Source organism: Centruroides vittatus, unplaced genomic scaffold, assembly GCF_030686945.1.
Source record: "Centruroides vittatus isolate TY-2023 unplaced genomic scaffold, ASM3068694v2 contig_388, whole genome shotgun sequence".
NCBI classification, from domain to species: Eukaryota; Metazoa; Arthropoda; class Arachnida; order Scorpiones; family Buthidae; genus Centruroides; species Centruroides vittatus.
This window is the reverse complement of record NW_027122204.1, coordinates 79,403-102,604: the sequence shown is the minus strand read 5'-3', so window position 1 is coordinate 102,604 and position 23,202 is coordinate 79,403. Positions and strand designations below refer to the sequence as shown.

Here is a 23,202-nt window from a genome sequence, read left to right as displayed (position 1 = left end):
TACGGGGATGCTAAAAAGAGGCCCATTTAGTGCCATAGAGCGGAAAGAGTTTAAAAAAGTCCGAGGAATTTATTTTTGGTAGAAAAATTATATAATTTTATTTCTAGATATAAATATGTAATAATTAATCTCATTTGTTAAATATTATTAATAAAATAAAATGTAATCATTTATTTTAAATTTAGTATAAGAAAAAAAAAAAAAAAACTAAATTAAACGTCGGCTGCTTCTGAAGTCGTCAAGATGGCTGTCGTCAGTGTTTTGATTGCATAATGAGAATATAGCATCAATTATTAGATTCAACTGTTTATTCATTGCCAAATATAAGGCATGGCTCTAAAATTAATTACATTTATTAATTTTTAAAGTGATATATTTAATGTTTCAGGTAAATATTGAGGCTGAATGAATTTTGTCATTAAGTTTCGTTATTTCGCACGTCTTGAATCGTATCGTAGATTAATACGAGTAGATGCAAGACTTTGTCGAAGGTAATTATATTTTAATCTTTTTATCTGCACAATGGCCACAATGTCCCAGTGACGCGTTATAGCTTCGTAGGGCCCATGTTGACTTTAGACATTATTCTTCACAGAAATATTTTCTTATAAAACATTAGCTTTAGCCCCCTATTGGTGAGGGCCCCAGGGTAATTGCCCCTTTTTGGCCGTAGGATAACATGCCACTGCCCTATGCACGAGATTTATTCTAAATGTCTCTGTTAGAGAATTACAGTAGATACGGTCTGACTACATCATATTAACCTGTTTGAGGTCCAGATTTTAACGTGTAATAATTTGCTCCAAGACATTATGGGAAGAAAAATTTTTTAATTTTATATTATGAGAATTGGAGACCGATAAAAGCTGTCGAGCTGCTTTAGTAACTTTCAATTGTCGATATAGATGCTTGGAAGAAAGCTTGAAGAGAAATGGGATGAATAGATAAATTTCTGACATAAATGAATACTTGCTACTTCATACATTCAATAATTAATTAGTTATTGATTTAATTTACGGTCTTATATTTAGCTTTTTATTGGTATATGCAATGCAACGTGACTGATCCTCGGCAGATTGTTCGTATGTTGCATTGCCTTATAAAAGACCTTCCTGGAGGTCTTTTATGGGAAACTAGCCCCTATTTAGGTGTTACTAATGTAAAGAAAACCTGGAAAAAACTCCACGTGTCCAACTCAATAATGGGGATGAATCCACCCTCGGCTACCGGTGTTTGGTGGTTTTATCTACTCAGCCATCAGTGGGCCCTTATAATCATGGCTGTTGAAAACTTGTATAGGGCCGGGATAGAATGGGCCACTTTTATTTCTCGGCAGGTTGCTTTTATTTTTTTTTTCATCTTTTGAACAAATGAAATATATCAAATGTTTTTTTATTAATGAAAACCAGATTTCATTTTCTGTTAGTCAAGATAATATTAATTTGTGAGGGTAGGAATAGACTGTAAGTTTTCTCTGGGTGATGGAAAAAATCTTCATCTTTCCTTTTTGATGCCCATGCTTATATTTAATTTTTATAATAACAAACTGCTTAAAATTTATATTATTTTTAATGTTTTTCAAGAAAACTTCTAATTCAGTATTTATTATTTTGATGATAAAACGTTTGCATGCCTAATTTCTCATTGGGTGAATGCTTTTACATCATTAATGTTTTATGAAAATAGCATTGTATAATATTAAAATTGACATACAGTAGATTCTTGCTAATCCAACTCCAATAATCATGCTTCTCAATTATCTGTCATACCCTTCAGTGTAATAGCCTATGCACTTCTGTTTCAATGAAAACGTTAGTCATGTCGCACGTCCTGTGTTCCTGTTTTCTTGGATTTCATTTTTGTGTACAGTATTGCATGTTAGCATGCTGTATTATTATACCACCTATCTCCAAAAATAGTACAGAAGGTCTATGAGAATGTGTAGGCTTTAGGTCTATATATTCTCAGTAATCCAGCACTCACAAATCTGGCACCTTCCATATAAGGAATGGCTGGATTAGAAAGAGTCTACTGTAATTTGAAAGTTTTATAACATCTAAATATTGTGGGAAAAACAAAATCTGAAAGATCTTATAATGTTAAATATGTAAGAAAATCTTTTTAAAATATAAAATCATTAAAAGATCAAAAATAGATAAGTTAGTATTGTTATTTAAAGAATGGGCATATGTGCATACATTGTCACAATACTCTTTCCAATGACATTTGTGTACATTTACACATCTTTTGGTTTATTATTTGTTTATATGTGTATATTTTGTAATGTGTTAAAATTATTTATTTCAGATACAGTGTTGAAAAAAACATGAATGATAGAGCATTGATTGCTGTATGTCAATTGACATGCAAGTCAAATAAAGAAGAAAATTTTGAAATATGTAAATCTTTAATTGAAAAAGCAAAGAAAAGAGGAGCTGAGGTTGTAAACTTTTATTTAATTCTACTTTACATAAAGTGTATCTATTAAGAAATATCTCTAAAATCTTTTAAATATATAAAAGTATAAGTATAAATATATAAAAGTATATCTAAGTATCATAATGAAACAAAAACAATATCTTTGTAATAAACCAACTACATATGTGAAGGATAGAGAGTTCCAGATATTTTCAATAAATTTTTACCAAAAGTACTTCAAAAGTAGCCAAGTGCTTGTTGAAAATATCTAAAATAATTATCACATTTTTGTTTTAAAAGTTAAACTGATATGAGATAAAATTAAGTATGCATATTCTGATCACATTTTGTTTCTATGATATATTGGTAATAATAACTTTAAAGTGTTCATGAAAATTACCAAAAATGATCAATAAAATGGCACATTTTTAGTACATTGCAGTGAGATTTACATAAATAATGTTATTCCTGATGCTGTTCCATTTATTTATTATTGGTTTTTATTCTGGAATTGTACCCTAAAACCTTGACTATAGATCATGGTTTTAGGGTACAATTCCAGAATAAAAACCAATGAAAAAGTCAACATTCCTTTATATCTTTCATTTTTACAGCTTATACATGAGGGCAGCCTATAGCCAAGGTGTTATGTAATACAAGTTATATCAAGAATAGAGAAGGGTGATTTTTAGCTATGTCGATCTGTTGTTATCTTTCTAATTTGAAATAGTAATCTTTGAAATACCTTATAATCTGTAAATCTTGGTCATATCTGATGAGATGAGGATGTTGAAGATGGTGGTATCTGTTGTTTTGATATTGAAGATATCTAAATTATGTTTTGCTCAGAGTAGCCTAGTTTTATTGCAGGTGCAGCAGATATGAAATTTGGTATGGTTATTTTCTGATTTAAAATCAGTCAGAAGTACTTGGAAATGATTGAGAGAGATGAAAACATTATTACTTGCTGTTGTATAAAGAATTTCTTTAGCTTGATCCTTCATTGCCAGTTTAAAGACCAATTTCCTTACAAAAATACCAAAAAATAAAAAAGGACATTATTCCAATAAATTTAAAAATATATATATTTTGTATATATATTATAATATATTATGTATATGTTACAGTCAAAACCCGTTTTTAGTTAGAACGCATTTTAACTAGTTGAAACTAGTTTATACTGGATGTCTTTGTTAAAACCCGTTTTGTCTAATTAATTTACTGCTGTACATATTTTGATTTTAGATAAAACTAGTTTTAACTTTTAACGTTAGTTAAAACTAAGTTTAGCTACATAAATATGTTTGGGGGAAATAAATAAAGTTATGTATAGTGATTCGGGGGAGGATGCCTAACATTTTGCTTATGAAGGAAATTATAACAGTAATTTGGGTTTTGGAGGCCTCTAACGAAAATATCATATTCTTGAGCATGTTTTTCAAATAAAAGTTTGGAGTATATGAAAAATAATTGTATATTGTGTTTGCAATGACGACTTTTTTACTGTCTGGCGTTTTAGGCATCTTACCCTAAGTATCTGGGTGAGATGCCAAATGCCATTAGGGTAAGATAACAAATATAATTGCATAAAATTAATTTTTGAATATCTTAACCAAATTTAATTTATTGCATATGTAGTACAAAGTACTTCATAGTAAGTATAACAGCACAGTATAAGTACTGTTAAGTTTCTGCCCATCTAACATGCTCTATAGCTAGCTGAAAGCCTTTTTCAGTCCAAAAACCTTTTTGAGAAGTCCTTATATAATTTCTATGCATATCCTGCAATAAAACGAGAAAACAAAAATTTATTAAAAATAGGCATATTGGAATTCAATTAACAAAAAATAGGCATGTTACCCCAAGAAAAATGTGGCATCTTTTCCATTTGTCAGGGTAAGATGCCTAGCGTTGTCACGTGTTCTAGCATGTCTGATTGGGATTGGCAGTAGCTCACAATGGAAACTTTAGAACCTTAACTACATCACACATTAATTCTGCAATTTTTAATAAATTCTATTTTAACTTTTAGTTTTAAAATGATTCTAGAAACATTTCACAACAAAAACTTTGTTATTATCTTGCTTTTATTCTTCTCAGATGTAGAAAATGAGGTAACAGTAGCCAACTACAGCTTTCCGCACTCAATATTGGCCCAACGATTCATCATACAAACACATGACGATATCTGACGTCACCATTTGAAAATATCAAAAAGTAGGCATCTTCCCCTGCTTATCATCTTACCTCGAATCACTCTATATGTTGCAGTCAAAACCAGTTTTTAGTTAGGATGCATTTTAACTAGTTGAAACTGATGTCTTTGTAAAACTCGTTTTGTCTAGTTAAAACTAGAATTTACTGCTAGTCAAAAATGAATTTGAGTTAAAACTAGTTTTAACTAGACAAAACGGGTTTTAACAAAGACATCCAGTATAAACTAGTTTCAACTAGTTAAAACGCGTTCTAACTAAAAACGGGTTTTGACTGTAACATATATATATATTTATATATGTGTTAAATTTGTAAATAAAAATTAATTTCAGTAAAGAAACACAAAAATTAATACCTTTATAAAACTTTAAACAAAAATACAATTTTTATAATCATACTTTGTAACAAATTTTTGTACCAATAAAAAACTATTGTACTGATTACTAAACCAATGGATGAAATATATTCTTTGAAGTGTGTAAATAAAAACAATAAAAATAAGCTTTCTTATAAATAAAGGATAAAATTCCTCTGAGCAGCAATAATAATACAAGCAAAACTTGAGGACACATATGAGCATCCTCAGCATATTGGTTGAAGCAGTAGGATGCTCTGCAGCATCTTCAGCACTGAACATATTAATATGCAGGTTTAGATCTTTTAGATATGATTCAGATTGACAACTGAGATAATTTTCTTTGTGATTTCACTGTGGATGGAGCACTAGGAGTCACTAGAATAAGGTCATCCACATAAAAGTAGATTCATTCTAGAACAGTCCAATCTGGTTCATTCATTTCCACTAGCAGTTACCATAGCAATGAAATGTCAACATGTACCAGATGGACAAGACAGCAACATTTAACTGATTTAACTTTTTGATAGATTGAAGTTATCTTGAAGAAATTAGCCAATTATTGAAGATGTATGTGAGAATATCGCAATGAATGAGAGAAGTTCATTTATTAATTTGTTTGCCTCTGTGTTCTTACTTTATTAAATTTTTTATTACATCAGTGTCTATGTTGGACTTTGAATGTTAATAGAACTTATTACACTGGTATTGTTTCCATTTTAGCAAATAGAGGAGATATTATTCAGAAAAACAAAAATATCTTCATTTTTCATCTGTACACTCCATATTTGTGTTTTGAACCTGAAGGTCCCTCTTCAACAGGTTTACAATACAATTCTATAACAAAAATTTTTAAATAAACTTATTTCAAAAAATTTATAACAAGATTATACCCGACAATTGTATTTAAGACATAAAATAACTTACAGATTCCTTATTGTCTATCATTAACACAAAAGTATAAACATAAAGCATCCCTATTGTAGTGTTTTTACTGCTATTAATTTTGCTTCTCGTCACTTGCCGCGCGATTAAAACGAATGAGACGAACAGTAACAAAACTACGTTTATTTTCTGCTCGCGTAACAGTTACATGACTCGACGATGTGGCTAACAAAAGGCAACTGGCTGACCAAAAGGTCCCACAGGGTGAGTCCGGTCCCGTTCCAGGAAGTAATAACTCTTACCACCTGGGGTTCGTTACGACTGTTAAGATGTGGAGAGTGACGTTCCCCACAGAGTATCCCCCCAGTCCTGGATGAGAAAGTCCATGTAGATGGTCGAAAATGGTTCGTCGGAGATTATGCGGCACGAAGGGGCGAGGTGTTCCGGATGATGTGTCACAGTATAGGTCGATTTCGTTAGGTGGAAAGGATTTCGGCTCTAATTTGAGCGACATAGGATCCTTTAACAATTGATGAAGTTCCGAATCTGTAGCTTGCGTTGTGGCTAGCTCTCGGAAGTCTACAGGAGAAGCAGAGGTGATCGAATCTATCTCGATGCGGGAGAGCGCGTCTGCTATCGTGTTAGCTGTGCCCGGAATATGACGTATATCCGTAGAGAATTGGGATATAAAATCGAGATGCCGCATTTGTCGTGGTGAACATTTATCTGGTTTTTGTTTGAAGGCATATATGAGCGGTTTTTGATCCGTGTAGATCGTGAATTCACGGCCTTCTAGCATGTGGCGAAATCGTTTTATTGATGTGTATATTGCCAATAGTTCTCTGTCGTAAGCTGACCAGTTGCGTTGATTTGGTGCCAGTTTCGCTGAGATAAAGGCGATGGGTTCCCATTTCCTGTTGTATTGCATCAGTGCTCCTCCAACCGCTACGTCTGACGCATCTACCCATATGCATAGTTTAGCTCCGGGTAGTGGATGGTGGAGAAGTGTGGCTTTGGACAGTGCTTCCTTAGCTGATACGAAGGATTGTTCTGCCGCTTCTGACCATTGCAGAGATCGTGATTCTGCTTTCCGAGTGAGTGACGTACGTTTCCCGTTCTTTTTTCCTTCTAGTAGCTGCACTAGCGGGGCGAGGGTGTGCGCCGCTCGAGGGATGCATCTCCTGTAGAAATTTATTACGCCTAAGAATCGTCTAAGTTGAGTGAGAGACGAAGGTTTGGGAAATTCTCGGATGGCTCTGACTCTATCAGGGAGTGGTTCCAGACCCTTTCCCGAGACCTTGAATCCGAGAAATTCGATTAATGGTACGCCGAAGGTGCATTTCGACGGATTTATGGTTAACCCATATTCTTGGAGGCGTTGGAATAAGTCGCGAAGATGCGAGATGTGTTCTTCCTGGGAGCGTGACGCTATTAATATGTCATCGACGAAAGCATATGCAAAGGGGAGTCCTCTGGTTACTTCGTCGATGAACCGTTGAAATGTTGCGGATGCGTTGCACAATCCGAATTGCATCCTGGTACTCTCGAAGAGACCAAACGGTGTCGTTATAGCTGTTTTGTGCACGTGCGGTGGGTAGATGGGTATTTGATGATAGGCCTTGATTAAGTCTATGTGAGAGAAGATTTGTGTTCCGTGCAGTTCCGATGTGAAATCTGCGATGTTTGGAACGCTGTATCTGTCCTTTATGGTTTGCGCGTTTAGAGCACGATAATCTCCCACGGGTCGCCAATCTGAACTGTTTTTCTTGGTGACCATGTGGAGTGGTGATGCGTAATTGCTTTTTGATGTTCGCATATGGCCGAGAGCTATCATCTTATCGAATTCAGCCTTAGCGATTTTAAGCCTATCGGGTGCTAGGCGACGTGGTTTCGCAGTTACGGACTGACCAACAGTTTCTATGTGATGTACAACGTTGTGTTTTACGGGTTGGTTAGGACGTGGAGGTCTGGTGATCTCAGGAAATTCTTCCAATATCTTATGATATATGGAGTCGTTGGTCGTTATCTTGATAGAGTGGATGGAGGTTTCTAATAATTTGCCTGGAGAGTTTACCTTTGTCTGAACGTCTGTGAGACATTTTCGTCTAAGATTCGGTACCAAATGGAAGTGATACAAGAAATCTGCGCCTATTATTGCTGTTGACACGTTGCCAATAAGGAATTTCCAACGAAAAATTTTCTTTAACCCAAAATCGAGAGTGAGTGTTCGTTGGTCGTAGACATGAATTGCAGTTGTGTTTGCTGCCATCAAGGTCATTTGAGATGCGCGCTTCTTTTGTGACGAGGAGGCTGGAAATATTGATACGTCGGAACCTGTGTCGACGAGAAAGTTTACGTTCGTTCTCTTGTCTAGGATGAACAGGCGACGAGATTGCTCCGGCAAAGTGCATGTCGCCTCTACGCTTCGCCGCTCTCGTTTGTTGGAAAACTACACGGCGGAGTACATTTTTGTGCCTTTGCGCCAAAACGGTTGTGGTACCAGCAGTAGTTGTTGATACTGCGGTGAGTGGAATTGTTGCGATGTCCTGAACTACTGCGGGAGCGTCGAGAAAAATGGTCGCTGCGATCCCGACGTGCCTGCGTTAGTTTATCGATTCGCTTGTTAAGTTTATCTATTTCGACTAGTATTTTGTTGGTTAAGGTATCGGGCTTCTCAGGTTGCGACACTGAAGCTATCGTTGCAGGGGTTACTTCCACCACGCGGTCCGCTACTTCCGCTGCTTTGTCTACGTCGAGTGGGGTAATGGCGGCTAGGATAGATTGGACGGAAGTCGGAAGATGTTGTATGAATAACTCTAGTATAACTGCGTCCGGGATTTGAAAATTTTCCGCCCGACGCTTTAGAACACGTAGTAGTTCGGAAGGTTTGCGGTCTCCTAGCTGTTCTCCGGCCAATAGTTTTCGTAACTCTTGTTGAGACGATTCGCCGGATCGTTTAATAAGTTCCACCTTTATGTGACCGTACGGGTCTGTACGGTCCGGAGAAATAATAATGTCTCTAACCGTTGATGCGACTTCCGGTGGTAAATGAGCCACTACGTAGTTGAACTTTGTGGCACTTTCCGTGATCGGCTTTGGAGATCCTAGAGCAAATGTGCTTTCGCACATGTGGAACCATAAGGCTGGGTCGGAAAAGTTGTACGGAGGGATTTTTACTGCTCCAATCTCGGCCATGATCTGACGATTGAAGTCGTGAACAAGGAAGAACGACGTACCTGATGAAGGTTCCAATGGGTGGATTCGGTAGTTTTCTTAGTTGAATTACGTTATTAGTCGGGTTCGGGTCACCAATGTAGTGTTTTTACTGCTATTAAATTTTGCTTCTCGTCAACTCCGCGCGCATTAAAAACGAATGAGACGAACAGTAACAAAACTACGTTTTATTTTCTGCTCGCGTAAACAGTTACATGACTCGACGATGTGGCTAACAAAAGGCAACTGGCTGACCAAAAGGTCCCACAGGGTGAGTCCGGTCCCGTTCCAGGAAGTAATAACTCTTACCACCTGGGGTTCGTTACGACTGTTAAGATGTGGAGAGTGACGTTCCCCACACTATAATCTATTCTTAAACATAATAGGTTCAACTCTGAAGAAAACTTGCCTGTATAAAAAAGTTTAAAAAATTTGTTTAAAATTTAAAGTTCTCTAAAAAGGATTTAAAATTGGCTATTACTCACTTATCCAGCTCCTTTAGTTTATCTTATTAGATTTATCTCTTTTTTTTTTAAGGTCCTTTTTACATGTTACTATAGATGATGCATGATTGGTGGATTTCTCTTCCTAAATTATTATTTATTCTATTATTTTGTTTTTTTTATATAAATATGTTCAAATCATTCTTTTAAATTTGTTTTTTTCTTTTTTCTTCATTTTTACTGTATTTAAATCAATCTCACTTTGGTTAATGAGAAGTGGTGATAATAGGTCACTTTGGAATCATTTAGAATGTGTTTAATTGCTTCAAGTAGCCAGTTGGGAAGGTCTTTTAGTAGCCTGTTCAGAATTGAATTGTATCCAGAAATAGCTTTATTTTTTTTAGAGAAGAGAGAATTTTTCTAGCTGCTGGTAGGAAAGATAGTTGGTTGATCATTGCTATTTGACAACATAACTAAATTGAGGCATATTTTCATTAACACATATAAACCAAATATTTGTAAAAAATTAAAACAATGGAATTGGTATATTTGTTTAAGGTAAAATGGTTATATATTCAAAAATGTAAAAGTTAAAAAAAAACTTTAAAAGTTCTCACAAAAATCCAATCACAAGAAATTATCTTTTCTCAATCTTTATCTTCAAAATTAAGAAACAATTATTTCTAATGATTGTTTTTTTTTTAACCCTTTCCATGCTGGCGATCTACAGCAAATAATTGAGTGGAATTTGTCATGCGGCGCATTTTTTGCAGTTTTTGGATAATTTTTAAATCGCGATATTTCGCTTCAAAATCGCGCTATGTTTAATCTGTTTTTTGTGTTTGATTAAGAACATATCACAGTTTACGATTGTTTAATTTTTAGTTTAATAGAAATTTAAAATAATATTAAAATTTGAAGCTTACGAACAAAAGAAAAAAATAATTAATTTACAGAAAATCGCTAAATTTTGTACATTTGTTAGTTAGATACATCTGTCTTCTTTTAAATAAAAGAAACCGCAGCTCTCTAGCTAGAGCGGGGGAGAAGTTATTGCCGTTATTTACACTATGTCTCTAATTACTTGGCAGGGAGAGGGTCGATTGTTATCGTAAAGCAACACGTTAAAGTTTATAATCATATATTTCTGCTTAAAATAGTGAATATTCGACACTTTTTTATATTTTTTCAAGGCTTTATACAATAATACACTAAAATAAGCGATTAGTTAAGTTTTCCTGCAATTACGCAATATCCGGAAGTAATGAGTTTTTCGGTAAATTTTTCAGATAGAAGCTTTTGATAAGAAATCTTCTTGTCTAAGTAAAGTCAAATAACATGAAAACTAGTAGAATTACGGCTCTAAAACGATGAACATAGCTATCTTTTAACGTTTGTTTACATTCTGACTTTAATCACGTGGATTGGTTCTTCGCGGGAAAATCCCGACCAAATGGTTTAAAAAAAAACTCTCATTCGTTGAAGTTGATTCAGTCATAATACAAAATTACCAATTAGAGCGTAATAGGCGTAGAAACAAAATTTTTAAAGCCAATTAACAGCAAGAAGATCTTCCATAGATTTACTATTGGCTGGTGGAGTTTCCTGGGAATATTTATTGCTAGATAGTTTTGAAAACGTATTTACTAGCCGAAATACTGTAGAATTAGCTAATTTAATGTCTAAGTACATTAAATTAGTTAATTGATGCTAAAAAACGATTTAAAAAGCGGATTTATTGCGATTGTTTACATTTTACTTGGAAGGTTGAAGACGGGACTTTTCGCGGCAAATTTTTCTTTCACAAGTCTGTGATTAGTTAAAGTAATGTCAACAAAGACAGAAGATACCCAATAAAACTGTAGAAGGAGTTTCCCTTTGATTGTTTTAAGTCAACTGTGTAGTTAACTGGGAAGATTTGCTGTAGAATAATAGGGAGTCCATTTTACCAAAATATTTATGGCCCAGAGGTGATCAGAAAACACTTTTTGGCTTAAACAAAGTCAATCGACCTACAGAAGAGCGAATCAAAGCTAAGATCGCTGGAAAATCGAATATAACGCAAAATAATCGAATTTTTTGATTAATTACGCCTAAAGGCGTATGCCGCATCACGAATTAACGGCAAGTCACGTGACATACGCCTAAAGGCGTATAACCGCATGGAAAGGGTTAAGAGTTTTAAAGTTTTTCTAACTTTTACTTTTTTAAATGCACAACTATTTTACTTTAAACATAAACCAATTATTTACTAGAGAATTATTGTTGTTTTTTGACACTAGTATATACATTTGGAGTTGATATAATTCTTTAGATTGATTAAGATACTTATGCTCCAAAAAGTTGAGTTGCCATCTGTTTTGCAAAGTGACATTGATTTGTCAAATTCAAGATTTATTAAATTGATAACAGTGAAAGGATTTAGGTAATGATATTGTTGTTGATAATCATGGGCTAGTTGGTCGGAATGGATAGGATAAGTCAAATGTCTCAATTAACATTTTTTGTTTCATTGGTGAACTTGTTACAGTTACAGCTATTGCTTAAGTACATGGGATGTAATATAATACACATTTCAAAGCTTGATGAGTTAATGTAATAATCCAATGATTGCCTAAATATTCAGGCTATAATATGGCTATAATCAATTAATACAAATAAATTTTGTACTAGAGGTTAGCATTAGGCACCATCTCTTATCTAAATTAATAATTATAATTTTAATAATTTAATAAATAATTTAGAACCTTCTGGAAGAAAATAACTGACCTGGGGTGGGGCATAAACCCCATCTGTACCCCATCTGGCCTCTGCTTGCCATGCGGTGTGCTACCAATTGCACAACCCGGACCCAAGCCAGCCTTTGCTTCCAGAAGTATTTAAATTTCGATATAAATTTCGATTTTCTTCCAGAAGGTTCTAAATTATTTATTAAATTATTAAAATTTTAATTATTAATTTAGATAAGAGGTGGTGCCTAATGCTTACCTCTAGTACCAAATTTATTTGTATTAATTATTTGATTATAGCCATATTATAGCCCAAATATTTAGGCAATCGTTGGATGTAATATTAGTCTTGTGGGCTTCAGAAAGAGATAGCTATGTCTCTTTAACTAGTGTCATGTTGAGTTGTACTAGGAAGTGATTCAAATGACAGTGTAAATTCAATGACATAGAATTTCTGCACATATTCAGCAAGGAATGGGAAAAAAGATGTGGTATGATTGATTTACATCTGGAAGAAGTGACGATTCTGCAGGAATGTTATCTTTAATACAACCATCCAGAATTAAAAGGTCAATTTCTGTAACAAGATGTATCAATTAACTACCATTCTTGTTAATGGTAATATTTTTGTTGAGTCTAGTGTTTGCTATGGCATTAGCTGAGCCATTGTTCCTTGTGTCCATTAAATTTCCTTCTCTGGCATTTAGAGCTCCAAAAATGATCCAATTATTGTCAAGTGAAGGCTACTGTTAGAAAAGGTAGGTTAGAAATCATTCAAGTATTATGTTAGTTTATGGGGAGGGGATTTGTTTGTATCTGATGAATGCTGACGATGGGAGGAATGAGGTTGAGTCTTAAGACTCAACCTCATTCCTCCCATGCTGGTGCAATCTTATGTCTATAAGATTGCACCAGCATTTATTTTTATCTCTGGTCAACACAAAATTGTGTGGGAATAACTGCAATATTATTATAGCATTTCTTTTAAATCATACATTTTTCATCTTTAATATTCTTATGTTTCCTTCAACAAGAATTTATCTATTGAATAAGATAATTAAGTTTTCAGTTTTCTTTCCAACTGTTCATCCAAGATAAAATTGTTTTAAAACTGACATTAAAATGAAAATCAATCAATGAAAACTTGATTCACTTTTTTTCCAATCTCTTTACTGTGATAAATGCATTTCGATTTAACAATCCTCATCAGTATCACTTTTTTAACAAGTGAAGTTTCAAGTTTTCGACAAACAAATGCCATTTTATATCAATGCCATCTACCTGAGAATTTATCTGTTAGTCTGAAAAATGAAGATTGTAGGGATCTGGAAACTAAATTTTCTAAAATATTCATTATTATTCACTTGATCTAGTGTATTATAATTCATCTTTAAATATTTACCACATTTACTAAATAAAATTGGTTTCTCAAATCTAAATTTAGCTATGTTTAATATGCAGGAACATCAGTTGGGAAGTGATCCTACAGAAGTTGTGAAGTTTAATAAGTGAAAGAAACTGGTAAAATATTAATCATAGATGGAGGAAGCCTTCATCAAAAATTCTAAAATGTTTTATGAAAGTATCCTGGCATAAGATGTTGTAGGAGTTTCAGAAATAGAGAAATATTGTGTGTGTATTTGCAAATGGTTTTAACTTCTGACTTGATGACATAATTAGAGGAAGGGTTACTTTGATTTATGTTGATTGATGATGAGGAGGAAGAGGGATCAAAAAAGGCAAATTTTTGCAAATGTACAACATATACTTGAATGGCACCTACTTCATCCAACAGATAATTTTTGTTGCTGTTTGGGAGAATGTTAAGTAGAAAGATATACATATACAGTAGATATGTATATCTACTGTAGATTTTACATTTATATAGCTGAAATTTAAATAGTATTGTAATAAAATTGAGAAACAGTAGTTCTTAAACTTGGATATAAAGACTTGCCCTGTGCATGCCCATATTTGTCTTTTTTGTAGCTTATTCATGTAAACTATAATAAATTTATTTTAAATAAATTATAAATGTTGTTATAATAAAATATATAAGTTTATATGTAAATAGAATTATAAATTTTTATGATTTCATTTCGTAACTTATTTCTTAATTACAGATAGATTAATTTTAGTTTTTGAAAATTTGAAGACAGTATATTATAAATGAAAGATAATAATTGTTTTTATTTTAGATGGTTTTTCTCCCTGAATGCTTTGATCTAGTAGGAGAAAGTAAAGATCAGTCAATAAAATTATCAGAACCATTAAATGGACCAATTATATCCAAATATAAAGAACTGGCAAAAAATAATTCCATTTGGTTGTCACTTGGTGGTTTTCATGAAACGGTATGATTTAAAATCTTAACATTAGATTTATATAGATGTCAAATAAGTCTCAAATTTAATCATTTTTATTTATGGAAATATTAACAATATTATCTAACTCTATCTAATTGAAGTGGTATAAAATAATTTTATTGAGTGTTATTTTATTAAATTTATACACTATTTGATTTAAAAGAAAGATAAATTTTAATGCTCTTTTGCCAGAATAACTTTTAATTACTAATACAGGTATACCTCATCTTACGTCTGTAATTGGTTCCAGGAGAGGCGACGTAAGTCAAAAACCGACGTATGTCAAACTTACTTGTGTAGTTTCGACTTATGTCGTAACTAAACGCCAATAATGAGCACTTAAAGACTGCTAAATAAGACAACAACACAGAAACACAGATGTTTTCATGTTTCGTTCTCCAGGATTTATGATGATTATATTAACATTTACTGTAAATGTACATATTTTAATATGATGTTATGTGCTTTCAATGCTTTTCTAGTGATATTACGACTTCAATGTTTGTGGCAGACGAATTTGAAGTTGAATAAGCTGACTTAAACTTGATTTTTATTTTTCTATATACTTTTTTGACAAACAATGTATAATCGTAACTCGAGAGCGATGTAACTCGAGGTATACCTGTACATTTACCAGAATAAAATATTAGTAATTGCTTTTTGTTACATTCTTTTATAAAAATCATAATTTTATAAATTCTGCAGAGTCATGATCTGCAAAAAAAGGTGTTTCTTACTTATAGTAATCTAGAACTATAATACCTGAACTTTCTAGAAGTGCATACTAAGATAATTTGAATTGTTTAAAAGTATGCATTAAGGATGAAAAAGAGTATTTTAATAAATTAATGTTGAAATGAATTTAGAAATAAAATACAATGGGTGATTGGTTAACGAACAGTTCGGACTGCAAGTGAATTGGACAATGAACACTTTCACAAAAGATTTTTATGTTTGGACAACAAGCACGTTTGGATAACAAACACCTCACAGAACAAACAGAAGCAATGTAAAGTAGTGAATACTGATTGCTCTTCCCTTGTCTCCAGGTGACAATTTGAAACTTTTTGGAGTATGGGAGATGTTGACAGCAACGCTCAAGCGAATACTGATCGCAAAGTATTCCTCCAAACTTTGAAACTCTCTCTCCCTTGTAATTCCAGCCTTTTGTTTACTTTTCTGACAGAAAGAATTATTTATAGCCTTTGTGAGACTGTTGGGCACTCATTAAGTTTTGTGTTGGTTTTTATTTTCGAAAGGTGAGAGTTTAATTGTCCCATTGGATATTCGTTAACATTTTAACATCAAATTTCAAATTTCATCTGGGCCTCATATTTACTTAATTTTTTTGTGCACTAGTTGATTTCTGTTCTCCAAATCTTTGTAAGCGCTTTTCTGAATTTATATTTAAAAAAGAAATTGATAATATTATGGAGCCTAAAAAGAGTGACTGATTAACTGATTAATAACATTAAATGGGGTAAATAAGCAAGACTACAATTAGTAGAATGTATGGTTTTATTAACTTTGATATTAAAAGGATATGTATGTCAGTTTTCTGATAACTCTATCTAGATGACCCCCTCACTTTATGTGGCTAGAAATTGTATATCCTGAAGGTGACCACATGAGTGAGGTTTTATAGTATGTATAATATGTGTGGAGTTTTTCTATTATTTTATGAAAGATTTTAATCTTTGTATATTTAGAATGTATCCTAGTGAAATACATTAAATTAAAGCCAAACAATTGCAGGTTTAAATTGGATTATATTACAACTACTACTAATTGTTTAGTTTTAATATAACTGTTGGGCTTGGAGATGTTTATATATGTGTAGAAATACATTACAATTTATTTTATTTATGATGATTTGAAATATATTATGTCGATATGACCTTTATTTCCAAAACTTAACTCTAACATAGAACAAGTGTTTATTGTTATTTGTAAAGATTTATAAATAGAACTAGTTAATTACAAAATTTTAAATTATAAAAAGAAAATAATAAACAAAAACTGAAAAAGATATAAAAATCAATAATTTTATAATTTATTTATTTAATTTCAGGGGCCACAGACTGATCAAAAACGTGTTCAGAATGCTCATGTTATATTAGATAGTTCTGGAAATATTGTAGAAGTATATCGTAAAATTCACATGTTTGATGTTGATTTACCAGGAAGAATGCGCTTGTGTGAATCCGATTATACTGTTCCAGGATCAAGAATAGTAAAACCTGTTTCATCTCCAGTAGGAAAGATAGGGATGGGAATTGTATCCTTTTAAAAATATCAGTGTTAATTTATTTGATTATTTTTAATACATATATTATACTTTTGTCGACTTGGATGCTATTGTGAACTAGGACTTGTTGCACTGAGGGAAGAGAAAAACACAATTTCAAATTAAAACACATTTAATGTAACATAATCCCTATGCACCATTCCATGGAGACAAATGTCCCTGTGAGATGATGTGTAAGGATAATTGCTCTATGGGATGGGTGTTGGTAATTCTTTGAAGAAATATATGGGTATATTAAAATATAAAATTGTAATGTTTGCTGAGGAGGGGCATTGGCCAAAAATGCTGGATTGTAGTGGCATACAGGATTACATTACATTAAATATGTTTTAATTTGAAACTGTTTTTTTCTTTTCCCTCAATGTAACAAGTCCTAGTTCACAAGAACATCTAAAGTTGACAAAAGTATAATATAAGTAATTAAGGACAAGAAGCACTTATCAACCATTCTTAATACATGTTTGAATATAATTTATAAATTATTAATATCAGTTAATTATTTTATTTTATTGTAAAAATATTTAATTTTGAATACAAAATCTTATCTTTCTTATTTTAAACAATTTAAATGATTAAGTGAATATTATTTCATATATTCATCATTAATGTTAGATATCTGTGTAGAATATTTTGATTATTATTAAATTGTTTTTCTATTGCAAGAATTTTATTACCGTATTTTACAGACTATAAGACGCACCTTAATTTTTAAACAATTTTAAAAAAAAATACATATAAGATGCTATGGACTATAAGATGCACCTGAATTTTAGAGGCAATTTTTCGAAGAAAAAGTGCGTCTTATAGTCCGTAAAATACGATATTTATAGTTTGGTTAAATTTTTCTCAATAATTATCAGATGTGTTTATGCTCTTTCCTTAACTAACATACATAGTGTTATGATTTAAGATTTCCTGAATTTTCACTAGCTTTGGCAAAATCTGGAGCTGAAATTTTGACTTATCCATCAGCATTTACTCAAACGACTGGTATGGCACATTGGGAAGTATGTAACAGCATTACTAACCCTAAAATAATGTAACAATATATTATTTTTAGGTTATTTCGTAAAATTGCATCATTAATTCTTTATTTATATAACTAAATACCAAAGTTTTATTTGTAGTTAAATATTTTTATTTATTTATTATTATGAATATGCTATTAATAGTCAAATAAAATTTTAGCCTTTACTTCGAGCAAGAGCTATTGAATCACAATGCTATGTAATTGCCGCTGCTCAAACAGGTCGTCATAATCCAAAACGAGTTTCTTATGGTCATGCTATGGTGAGTATATTATTATTTAGTGTAGTATATGAAAAGATAAAATAACAATAAAAGCTACTTATTATTCTAGATTATTGATCCTTGGGGTTGTTGCATAGCATGTTGCAAAGAAGGAACTGATGTCATTACTGCTGAAATTGATTTAGGATATTTGAGAAATATTCGACAAGAAATGCCTGTTTGGATGCATAGAAGACCTGATATTTATGGTGTATTACGAACAATTGAGGACGAAGGTAAAAAATTGACAGTATACATATAATATGATGATTAGAATATATTTGCTTTCATAGTTTCTTCTATTTCATTCATTGATTTCAGATTCTATATTTTGTGTATATAAATACAGCAATCATCATCAAATTATTTAATTATTTTTTGTACAACTTTCGATTACATTTTGTTTAACATTTATTTTAAATATTAAAGAAACTTCATTTATTATAATATTTTATCATCATACATTCATCAGCAATCAGAAATTTTTTATTTTATAGTTCATTTAAATAAGAGATAAAGAAAAAAAATAATTATTTTATTAAAAGTTAATTTAAGATAATGCATTTCTCTCAAACTTGTATAATTTAAACTCCAATCTATTTTCTAACATTTTAATAATTGTATACTAAATTTAAAATGAAAAAGTTTACAAATTGTTATAACTTCATGCTATAAACTAAAATTGTATGAAATTACTTTCAGTTATTAAAATTTGAGTTTCCTATTTTTATCATAGAATCTATCATCCATCATCTATCATAGAATGACAATTTGTAGATTTTAGCAGATCATAAGTCAGAATAGGATTAAGTTTGTTAACAGAATATTACTGTATTATAGATAATTTTATAGTAAATAATTGGAAACATTTCAAAGATTTTCATTATTCTACATATTGTTTGGCAATGGCAACATATATTTTTTTGTTTGTTTTTAGTTTTAAATTCTACTCTGAGCAATAAGAAGGCTTTTTTCAAGCCCATTAAGCATTCAGCCAGATTCATAGTGGGAAAGTTGGGTGGTAAGGAATAGGTTTGATATATGAAATAGACTGCCCATGAAAAATTCCTAAAGTTCATAGCTTGGAGTCAAGTCCAAGCTGAAAACCTGGGTTCCCAGAATGACAAACTGATACTTTTACCTGCTCATCTGATCATCTAGTATTTTGATTATTCTATATGACAAATTACTTCATATCTAATTATCTTAGCCTGATAATTTGGCAGATCATCCAGCCTTATTCTATATGACAGTCATATGAAACTATTTTGTGATATGAATTATTGGTAATTTATGTTTTAATATTATCATTGAAATAGAATATATGCAGAAATTGTGTAATTCATATATTAGTAAGGGCTAGAAATAATGAACTGAAATTAAACAGACCAATGTAACAATGAAATTAAACAGACTATGTAACAAAAATATATAAAAGCACCAAGATTTGGATATATTTTTATTTTGAATAATGAAAGAACGTTTCCATAAATTCTTAAATAATATAATTATCATCTACTAAAATTGGAAATAATAAGCTTCTTACTATCACCGATTATACATGTAAATTTTCCAATTTTATTTACAAATGTCTGTTGTTGATATTCTTTATTTCTAACCAATAAAATTCATAATGTGACTTGTGGACACTGAAATATATACATGAGAAGATGGGAAGAGTTACAGAATAATATTGATAGATATCATTAATTAAATTGAATAAATTTGAATGTTAAAATCCTGAATCTGGTTTCTTTCATTTATTATTGAAGATAAAATCCAATTTTTCTTTTTTGTAACTCTAATCATTCTTCTGTGCTTTGTAGAGAGATTTTAGAAATTGATTAATGTTTTTATTCATAATATCTATAAAAAATTCTAAATCTGTTTAATATATTAGTAAAATAATACAAATAACAAAATTGTTGAAGCACATTAAAGATGCCAGCAAATATGTCTAATCTGCTGATTATGTAGTATGTATGTTTTAATAAACTTATATTCAATATAAGCAACTTACTATAACACCTTGTAAACTTGCAGCCTAATTTTTATTAGTTCCAAACGTTTTCGTTCATATTCAATAAACTTTCTCAAAAAAAAAAAAGGAAACAAAACAACTATAGAAGACAAAATTGAACTCTTAGTACAAAAGCAGTAAACGAACAGGCTTTTCGAATTTTTGAAATACGTCATCTATAACCTTGCAACCGGACTTATGCAAAGCATAAGTTTACAGAAAAATTAAAATACCATATAAATACATTGTTTAATAATGCATATTATTTTTCTAGTAATACTGTTTATATTAGGCTAGAGGACCATGCTGCTGACACTTTTGTAGACTCTCGAAAATTGATTGCGAGGCCTTTATGGTTGCTTTACAAATTTGCCAAGCTTCCGCGTAGTGTCAGTGTTTACGGTCCTCTACAAAAATGTCAGCAGCATGGTCCTCTAGCCTAATATAAACAGTATTACTAGAAAGATAATATGCATTATTAAACAATGTATTTATATGGTATTTTAATTTTTCTGTAAACTTATGCTTTGCATAAGTCCGGTTGCAAGGTTATAGATGACGTATTTCAAAAATTCGAAAAGCCTGTTCGTTTACTGCTTTTGTACTAAGAGTTCAATTTTGTCTTCTATAATTGTTTTGTTTTCTTTTTATTGAGAAAGTTCATTGAATATGAACGAAAACATTTGGAACGTTTGGAACTAATAAAAATTGGGATGCAAGTTTACAAGGTGTTATAGTAAGTTGCTTATATTGAATATTATGCAGTCTCAAACGAGTTAATAAACTTATGAAAATAAATCACTCAATTAAATAATATATAATTGAAAATTAAGGCAATACAAACAATGTTTGAGTCCTTTTTCCTCTTTAAGTCCTTTTCATTCCGTTCAGGAATCACAAACAGCAGGTGACTTGAAGTAAAACTTCTAAAAATAACAGACAAACACTATCAAAAAACTTCCATACATTAAAAGGGGTTGACATCGAGATCATTTTTAATGTATGGAAGTTTTTTGATAGTGTTTGTCTGTTATTTTTAGAAGTTTTACTTCAAGTTGCCTACTGTTTGTGGTTCTTGGACGGAATGAAAAGGACTTAGAGGAAAAAGGACTCAAACATTGTATTGCCTTAATTTTCAATAATGAAAATAAATCACTCAGTTAAAATAATCCTGGGCTTATGTATAATTAAATATTATTTACTTATTGTTTTCTATATACTAATGCATAAAAATTTAATTTATATAAAATCAGTTTATCTTTTAATATATATCAACATATAAATAAATTTTATTACAGATGATAAATTTCATGAACAATCAGTTTACAAATTTGGTCAAATTGAATTGCTTCCAAGTCAATTATTTTATAAAACAGATTTGTCAATAGCCTTCGTGAATAAAAAACCAGTTTTACCCGGACGTATCCTTTTTGTTTAATTTTAAAATTATTATTATATATGTAATACTACAGATATATGTTTATTACATTTTATTAAAACTTAACATTAAATAATTAGATGTTTTAGTAGCATCTCGGAGATGTGTGGAACGATTTGGTGATCTTTCACCATTGGAAGTAGCTGATCTTTTCTCCTGCGTGCAAAAAGTACAGAAAGTTGTAGAGAAAAAACACAACTCTAATTCATCAACCATCACTATTCAGGTAGAACAAATTATTATTTAATCTTATGTAACCAGATTCAATATTTTACATTAACAAATAAATAATGTTTCATTATTATAAGGATGGTTCAGATGCTGGTCAGACAATAAAGCATGTTCATGTACATATACTACCTCGACATCCTGGAGATTTTCAAAAAAATGATGAAATTTATATAAGGGTATGGTTATCTATTTTTAAACTTTATAATTTTTATTATTTGAAATGCTAATAATAATAATTTAATAATTATATATAAAAAAATTGGCTTTTGATTACTTAAAAAAAGAGGGAGCCTTTTATCAAACAGTTCTAAAAGTTAAAATTAACTTCTTAGACTTATTGATGAAAGCTCTCTTTTCTTCAATAATGTAGAATAGGAGTAACATGTTTGATAACATACACCACGCAATTTCTTTAATTTCGCAGTTACAAGAACACGATAAAGAAAATAGTTTGTGGAGAAACGAAGAAGAAATGGCATCAGAAGCACTTGAATTTAGGAAATATTTTACTACAAGTTAGATTTCATTTAGTGCAATGTAATTTATTTTCAATTTATCCAACATTTTGCACTTATAATTCATTGAAAGGTATTTTTTATATTAAAACCTTATGTTAAAAGATGATAATACATATTAGAACTATTTTAATTGAATTGATCAATATTTTTTAAAGGCATTTTGAAAATGTTAGGTTTTTTGTTTTACAATGACAATTTAAATTCATTTTGATGTTGACATATAGTCAAGTATACACATAAATGATGAATTAAAGATTATAACTTAGCTTGAAAATATTTTTGTAGTAATTTTGTAAATTTTATGAAATTTTTACAATAGAAATTACCTTGACAAATGTCTACTGGGATATAATAAAAATACCTTTTCATAAATATGATAAATTCATCAAAATAAAGTAGTTATAATAACTACTTTATTTTACAGCTGGATAATTTTATTTTGCAATTGTTTTTAAAAATTAAAATTTAATGCATAACTTATAAATTAAGTTGAAAGTTGTACCGTGAGACGGGGAATTCAGAAATAATGATAATTATTCAATAAATAAAAGATTTAGATTTTTATAATTATTATTGAGTTATCTTAGATTATTTTTAAACTTAGAAATTGCACAATTCCATAAAGATTGCTTGAAATACACAAATTAAGAATAAAAAGTTTTTTTATGACAGTGATAACAATGTTATATGAAACAAGTAATTATTTATTGTGATAGCATCGCAATGCTGGGCTGCAATTTTCTAATTTATTTATCATTAATTTATCATATTTTT

The 23,202-nt window shown here is 31.0% G+C and overlaps 2 protein-coding genes across 2 annotated transcripts; one reads left to right on the top strand and one right to left on the bottom strand.

The window, feature by feature from the left end:
- Positions 1-279: 279 nt before the first annotated feature.
- On the top strand, positions 280-22,537 carry NitFhit (NFT-1 protein). Its single transcript, XM_067270848.1, has 12 exons — positions 280-328; positions 389-491; positions 2,308-2,440; positions 14,456-14,611; positions 16,695-16,901; positions 17,828-17,938; positions 18,120-18,221; positions 18,292-18,457; positions 21,540-21,662; positions 21,760-21,905; positions 21,988-22,086; positions 22,335-22,537. The coding sequence occupies exons 2-12, from the start codon at positions 406-408 to the stop codon at positions 22,428-22,430; spliced, it is 1,425 nt and encodes a 474-aa protein (XP_067126949.1). The 5' UTR covers positions 280-328; positions 389-405; the 3' UTR covers positions 22,431-22,537.
- Positions 7,942-9,119, bottom strand: LOC136975758 (uncharacterized). Its single transcript, XM_067270847.1, has one exon. It carries the CDS (start codon positions 9,065-9,067, stop codon positions 8,291-8,293), a length of 777 nt encoding a protein of 258 aa, XP_067126948.1. The 5' UTR covers positions 9,068-9,119; the 3' UTR covers positions 7,942-8,290.
- Positions 22,538-23,202: the final 665 nt, after the last annotated feature.